Source organism: Gossypium raimondii, chromosome 3 (genome assembly GCF_025698545.1).
Source record: "Gossypium raimondii isolate GPD5lz chromosome 3, ASM2569854v1, whole genome shotgun sequence".
NCBI lineage: Eukaryota > Viridiplantae > Streptophyta > Magnoliopsida > Malvales > Malvaceae > Gossypium > Gossypium raimondii.
Genome location: NC_068567.1, coordinates 4,450,539 through 4,457,945, shown reverse-complemented (window position 1 = coordinate 4,457,945; position 7,407 = coordinate 4,450,539). Strand labels below are relative to the sequence as shown.

General features: G+C 32.9%; 2 protein-coding genes across 2 annotated transcripts; one reads left to right on the top strand and one right to left on the bottom strand.

Annotated features, from left to right (window-relative positions):
- The first annotated feature begins 3,139 nt into the window (after window positions 1–3,139).
- Window positions 3,140–5,350, top strand: LOC105796695 (pentatricopeptide repeat-containing protein At1g63330). Its single transcript, XM_052628019.1, has one exon. The coding sequence runs from the start codon at window positions 3,294–3,296 to the stop codon at window positions 5,217–5,219; it is 1,926 nt and encodes a 641-aa protein (XP_052483979.1). The 5' UTR covers window positions 3,140–3,293; the 3' UTR covers window positions 5,220–5,350.
- Window positions 5,351–5,479: 129 nt separating this feature from the next.
- LOC105796698 (uncharacterized protein At2g34160) lies at window positions 5,480–7,082 on the bottom strand. Its single transcript, XM_012626485.2, has 5 exons — window positions 6,713–7,082; window positions 6,318–6,366; window positions 6,057–6,119; window positions 5,792–5,859; window positions 5,480–5,692 (listed from the first exon to the last, which is right to left on the bottom strand). The coding sequence occupies exons 1-5, from the start codon at window positions 7,004–7,006 to the stop codon at window positions 5,615–5,617; spliced, it is 552 nt and encodes a 183-aa protein (XP_012481939.1). The 5' UTR covers window positions 7,007–7,082; the 3' UTR covers window positions 5,480–5,614.
- Between the last annotated feature and the right edge of the window lie 325 nt (window positions 7,083–7,407).

The window sequence follows — 7,407 nt, the reverse complement described above, 5'->3', positions numbered from 1 at the left end:
AGCATAGGGTGGGTCGGATTCGGGTCGGCTCCCAAAACGACGTCGTTTTGGGGCTTCCCTGACCCTCCCAAAACGGCGCCGTTTAAAGGGGCTATTTAAGCCCAAAATTTTTAAAAAAAAAAATCAAAACTCTTCTCCTTTTCTCTCAAAACCTCCCTTCCCCTTCTCCCTTCTCCCTTCTCGATATAGATTAACGATGGAAGGTGAGGATAAATGGTTGAGTTGACATAGCCAACTCTCCATAAACCAATCAGAGCAAAATGGTGGAAATTGGATTTTATATCATAACGACGTTAATTATATAACTAACGGCACAATCATTAAAAAATCGAATTCAAATAGTTTAGTGATTAAATTGAAAATTTTTGTAATTAAATGACCAAAACAAAAACAGGTGAAAAGGTTAGTGATCGTTAAAATAGTTTACCCTTTATATTTTAATCTTTACACTTTTTGCTTATGCAGTGAATCCAACGGTCAGGAATAACGTAAACCCAATTTCTTGAAAAAGGGAAAAGAGCATTTTCATCCGTCAGATCATTTTCCTTCAAAAAGATAGGGTTTTCTCATAGGATATATAGGCCTCTCCCCTACCCACCTTAAACCCTAGATCTCTCTGCCAAATTTCTTCATTATTTTCCTCTTCCTTTTCGATCTATAGCCATTGAAGAATTTGAAGTTTCAGATCCGGTCCATTTGCTTGGACAGAGTAATCACGGTCGATTTAGCAAAACAGGTTTCGTTTAAATCAATCGTGTTACTCCGTCCAAACAGATGTTTTGGATCATCGAATTTGTTTTCCTCTTCGTTCCTTGAAGAAAACTGGGTTCAGGCCATGGAAATGAAAACAGCTGCTGATGCAAGTTATTTATTTTATTTTATTTCGTTCAGATCTTGATTCTTCGCAACAATGGTGAAACGTGTTTGTTAGATGTTGAATCCGCAACAATGGTGAAAACACGTGTGCACATTGCGTTGCAGCTTTTGAATCTATACGAAGTGGAGAGCATCTTCGTTGGATTGCAGTCTAGCACAGTTCTGTATTTTTTTCTTAAATCTTCATTCTTTAATTTTATCAATTTACATTTTCGTCCACCTTTACTAATTTTATAATTTTAAATTTGAGTCTAGATAATTAGATATTAATTTAATTAGAGAAATTTATCTTTTTATTAGATTTTGTCACAATATAAGATAAAATAAAATATTTTATATTAACAACATTTTCTAATTTTTTAAATAATTTTTAAAAAATTATTAAATGATGAATATAAGTTGAATGATGTATTGTTTGATTTATAAAATTATGAAAAAACTAAATCATTATCATGATACTATTAATTATTTATACTAATATTTAATCCTCTAAACTCATGTTAATTATATTGTTTAATTTTGAATTTTTAATATATTTTAATTTTATTATGTACATTGTATATATTTATACTATATATAAAATAGCTGATTAAGTTAGTGTCACGAGTTAACTCGAAATCAGTTCAGTTATGAGATTATTAAAATACCATTATTTTAAATTATAATTAATATTATTATAAGGTAGTTTTATCTTTTCACACTTTTATATGATCTTTAAATAAAATAATTTTATAATTTGAGATTCAAAATAAAATCATCAAATTCATATAAAAACTCTTGCCACCCACTAATAATAATTTATTATATATTTTAGAAATATATTGTTTTAATATAAAATAATTTTGTTTACTTACATCGTTATAGTCCTAATTTAACTTGATACTAACTCAAAATTAATGACAACACCATATTAAACTATTGTATTAATAAATTTCAAATCATACATTTTGTTATTTATATTAAATTATTTTAGCAATTTAAAGGTGTTAAAAGAAGGTGTAATTTTGTAATTTTATAATTGACTTAGAGACCCGATTAAAGAAAATGATTAAAATACGACAAAATAACATTTTAACATGCTACGAAATTGACAATACGAATTAATGAGCAAAACAGCAATTGGAAGGGATAAACTCAAATAAAAGGCCTACCATAAAGATCTATCCAAATAAAAGCTTACTTTCAGAACTCCGATGTTCAACATTTAACCATCAAATCAAATACAAGAATTTATTTTATTTCCTTTTAAAGGAATTTACTCGAAAAAGCATAATAATTATAAATTTAGTTTTACTATTTACTTATCTTGTCATCTTAGTTTTTTTACTGTTTTATTTCTAAACATTCAAAATTTAGTAAATTTTTGTTGAAAATTTTTCAATTATATTTGTTCAGTGGGGTGAAAAGAAAATTAGAAAATGAAAACTAAAATAGTAGAAAAATAGAAAGAATTTTTTTAATTAATATGTTTGGTAAGGAGAATAGAAAATTGAAGGATAAAAATAATTTTCTTTTTATTTATTGCGTGGAAGAGTTAAAAATGAGAATAAAGAAAATTAGTATTTTAAAATACATAATTTTGAACAAATTTATATCTCAGTCTTATTTTCTCTCCTATTATCGATATAATTTGGAATTATTTATTTTTATGCATGAGGATGAAAATTTAATCATCTTTCTTTCTTTTTTTTCTTTTTTCTTCTTACTAAGCAGCTATATCTCATACAAAATAAATCTGTTATATTCTATGTACCGAACCCCTCAAAGCACGTATAGAAAACTTAACACGTGTTTTCTAATAGAATCAATAATACCATGGATCCATAGTTAGTTTCCGAACCACAGCCTGACAAACTTCAGAACTACGCACCTCTACTAGGGTTATATGAGAACCACATGAAGGCCCAAAGTAATTTATAATCAGTCGTCCTAACATATCTCATCCTAGAATGTCGCATCATCATCACTGGTCAAATCTCGACGTACGTACATTGAAACTATGAAATAACACATAATTTAAGAATTTAAAAGCGACTTTATTTTTTATTGGCTTTGAAAATAGAGACTTTTAACTTAATAATTTAATCTCTGTCGTTTATGGGTTTTTATTAAAATTTCAAAATAAAAAAACCACAAGATTAAAAATAATCAAAATTAAATATAAAGACTAAATTCATAATTTATGCACAGTACAGGGACTAATAAGAATTTGACCATTTTAATAGCAGGTGCCAAATTTAACCCCGTTCATGTTAGCGGCCAGCCCTGGACTCGAAGCCTCGGGCAATCCATGCTATTTCAGCCTTTCAAGTTGGGAGAAAACCTTGACTGATAAGTTCCCTTGATGTACGTTTCATCTTTCAGTTTTCAGCTCAACAGTCGTTAAGTCGCTTTCCTTTCCTGGTTTTGTTATACACATGTTGCTCAAGAGCAAAACTTATTCTAACCATGCAGTTCAAGGAACAAGCAAAGCACTCAGCTCCCTCTCCTCTCTATTCACCAAAGACCCTCTTCAAAGCTCTTCATTGATACCCAAACCCAGAGTCCAAAACCCACGAAAACCTCTCCTTTTGTGTCCCAACGAGTTCGAGTATTTCGTGAGGCGTCAATGTAAATCAGGTAAAATCACCCTCAACGATGCACTTACTTACTTTAACAAGTTAGTAACAACTGAACCTTCCCCATTGATTCAAACGTTTAATATTGTATTGGGTTCAGTTTCAAAGCTTAAATGCAATTCAAATGTGTTTTCAATGTATAGGAAGTTGAATGTTGAAGGGATTAAACCAAATTTGTATACTTTAAGCATTTTGATGAATAGTTGCTGTCAATTAAAACAAATGAGCTCTGGGTTTTGTGTTTTTGGTGAGATTATAAAGAGGGGATTTGAGCCTGATTTGGTTACTGTTAGTATTTTGTTGAAGGGTATGTGTGTGGATGGTAAGGTTTTGGATGCAGTTCAAGTATTTGATAAAATGTGTGAAAGAGGGTTTCAAGGGGACGGTGTTATATATGGGATTCTAATTAACGGGCTTTGTTCTATTGGTCATCCGGGTATGGCTCTAGAATTGCATAGGAAGATGGAAAATAGTAGCTGTCAAGGGACTTTGCTCACGTTTAGTATGGTTATTGATGCTTTTTGTAAAGATGGGATGGTTGATGTGGCAGCGAGTGTGTTTTCCGAAATGGTTTCGAAACAAATTAGTCCTGATGCTGTTGTTTATGGTTCTTTGATCCATGGGTTTTGTGGTCTAGGTAGGTTGAAAGAAGCTGTTAATGTTTTTGATGAAATGGTTAGTCGAGGACTCACTCCGGATTTGATCATGTATAACACTTTGATTCATGGTTTTTGCCAAGTGGGAATGTGGGGAGAAGCTGTGAAAATTTTCAATCGGATGGTTGAAAATGGAATTTCTCCAGATGTGGTAACCTTCACAACTTTGATAGATTCTCTAGGCAAAGAAGGAAAGACAGGAGAAGCTCAAAGGATATTTGATTTGATGATTCGACAGGGGGCGAAGCCAGACATACGAACTTATAATTCACTCTTGAGTGGATTATGTTCAAACGGTCACTTAGATGAGGCAACCAAACTCTTTGGTTTGATAGTTGATCAAGGTCTTGAGCTTGACGCATTTAGCTACAATATAATGATTAGTGGCTATTGCAAGAGTTGGAAGATGGATGAAGCTTTTGAACTCTTTCAGAAGATGCATGGAATTAAGCCGACTATAGTGACTTACAACACACTCATAGGTATGCTTTTCCAAGAAGGGCAAGTGAGCACTGCACAAAAGATGTTTAATGAGATGCATGTTTATGGTCAGTCTCCAGCGTTATCTACATATACTGTCATGTTGGATGGGCTATGCAAGCATGGCCACATTGAGGAGGCTCTTGATCTCTTTCATTCCCTTGAAAGTACCAATAAAAAACCGAGCATTGAGCATTTCAGCATACTTATTGATGGAATGTGGAGAGCTGGAAAATCAGAAGAAGCTAGGAAAATGTTTACTGAAATTTCTGAGAAAGGGTTGTCTCTTGATGTTGTAACATATAACATAATGCTCAGCGGCCTCTGCAAGCAAAGTATGTCACTGGAAGCCAATAAATTGCTCATGGAAATGGAAGAAAAAGGCTGTGTACCCGACTCGATCTCATTTAATACCCTTATTCATGGACTCTTACGCGAAAAGGAGGTTGAAAAAGCAATGAATCGTTTGGAAGAAATGCGCAGAAGGAATTTCTCAGCAGATGAAGGAGTCACTTCATTACTGCTACGCCTTGCCATGAAGGATGAACAATGTCGTGCAGCTCTCGAGTCCCTTCCAGATGTTATCTGAAAAAGGCTGTTTCTTGTAATATTAATACCAATGTGAACATATTAATCATCTGCCATAACTCCTCTATTTTCTGCTTAACATAGAAAGTGCTAAGAGAATAGCAAAGCTTGCTTCTTTATGAATTCAATTCAGATGAGATCATAGTGTAGTATTGAGACTTAAGATGACAATGCAGCTGTGCTCAAAATGATATTCACAAAATACATCCTCTTTTAAACTTTTTGTACAAACTGTACAGTAGATTGATACTCAACTATTATAAAAGACTGATAAAAGAAGAAAAAAACAGACAGAAAGGTAGTTCCACTATCTCCTACTTCATGGAAAGATCATCCATGATGCAATACAAGTAGTTAATTCCCAATGCTACTGCTTTTCTTTAATATCTATGCCTTCTAATCAGCAGCTTTCGTTGGGGTTACAACTGCATTCATGGCACCAAATTTCTCAGCTTTTCCCAGCACAATCTCAATCTTCCAAAAAAACAAAGACAAAGACAAACGGAGAATTAGACGTATGAACAACAAGGACTTGTCAACAAGAATGGTATACAAGCAAGGCAACTAACTAACCTTAGCTTTCTCAATCTGACGGCCCTTTCGATCCTCCTGGGTGCTGAGTACAGTTGATGTCATTATCCCTGTTTTCATTGCCAAACAATCTGAATCAGTGACAACATACCAAGCAGGTAGTTAAACAGCAATGATAATATGATGTTATGGCTGTTATTTTGCGGATTTAATGACCTCTGCTTTGTGATAGCATTTCATTATGTTAGCTATCATGATAAATTTTGTGGCCGTAATTTAAGAAGGAAAAACTTGAGGCTTCTATTACCTTTTTGGATTGCGAATCCATTTCGCTTGAGGATCTCAGCTATAGTGACAACAGTTGGAATAGCTGCGTTAAAATAACTATAAGTATCAGCAAAAGTTCCAATGACAAACTACACCATATGGTCCAAATCATTAACCTACATACATATATACATATGGCTAATAACACTCAAAGAAGAACTTGACCAAGATTTTGTAACAAGACTGATGATCCTATTTGATTACAAGAAGAATCAAGTAAAAAGATCAGAGAAAATTGTACCCATTCCTAAGCCGCAAAGCTCAACTTCATTGAACTCATTTATGTACCTCTGCAACAAAGCAAGCATTAGATTAGATTAACTAAAAACCCCATAAAGTTATAAAGAAGGAAGGTTTATATGCAATTTAATCAATGAACAGAACTCAACTAAATGTATTAAAACACTCCAAGTCTTATCCAATGATTATTAGAGCCAAAAAAAGATTAAAGATCCCATGATATGAAAAAAATCCATCAGAAATCAATTTGAGCACCAAGAAACAGAAGAAGAACTAAAACCCATTTCGGAAAAGATGCAAAAGCATAGAAAACCAATGAAAAGAAAGAAATCTCAACTTCTACTCCAAGAAAATCATTAACCCCAAAATTGAAACAATGTTCTTTTTTTTGTTTACCTTAGCACGATTGAGATAAAAGATGAAGGGTTTCTTGGTATTGGAAACTTGGACCTCCTTCTTCTGCTTCTTCTTCTTTTCATTCTTCATATTCTTGATCTCTTGTGGCGACTCGACAGTTTTCGCAGGAGAAATGATGGAAGCCACCTCGGCAGTGGCAACTACAGCGACTAATACTGGGTTCTTGCCGTTCTCCATGTTGCCATCGTCGCCGGCGATGATGGTCGCTTCGTTCTTGACTTCTTCTTGGGCCATAGGGCTCTCTGAAACTTCTTCTGCAACAGTCGACTCCATTGATTCAACTCGTTTCTTCGATTCTTCTGTGAAAAATATGGCGGGAAAAAGTCGGTAATCAGTTAAGAAGAAAGTTTCTTTCTGTGAAATGTGATTTGGGCTTGGGAAGAGATTTTTTTTTTATAAAGGAAAATTACAAGGGTACTGTCCAATGAATAACTGCCACGTGCTTATTTTCAATAATTATAAATTCTAATTGTTTTTTTTTCTAATTTGAGTTAAATGTTTAAAAATAAAATTTAATTAAATTCGAGTTTAAGCTAAAAACAAGTAATATCCAAATTAGCAAAATTTTTGAGTTGAAATTTCAATAACAATAATAAAATAATAGCAATATAATAACAAAATAGTAATAAAATAGTTTGTTTTTTTATTCAATACTTTTTTCGAGCCTATATTTT

Coding starts and splice junctions, on each gene's coding strand:
- LOC105796695 (XM_052628019.1), top strand. CDS start 3,294: ATGTTGCTCAAGAGCAAAACTTATTCTAACCATGCAGTTCAAGGAACA.
- LOC105796698 (XM_012626485.2), bottom strand. CDS start 7,006: ATGGAGTCGACTGTTGCAGAAGAAGTTTCAGAGAGCCCTATGGCCCAA. Junction 6,120..6,317: donor GCTTTGCGGCTTAGGAATGG/GTACAATTTTCT, acceptor ATTTTAACGCAG/CTATTCCAACTGTTGTCACT. Junction 5,693..5,791: donor GTCAGATTGAGAAAGCTAAG/GTTAGTTAGTTG, acceptor TTTTTTTGGAAG/ATTGAGATTGTGCTGGGAAA.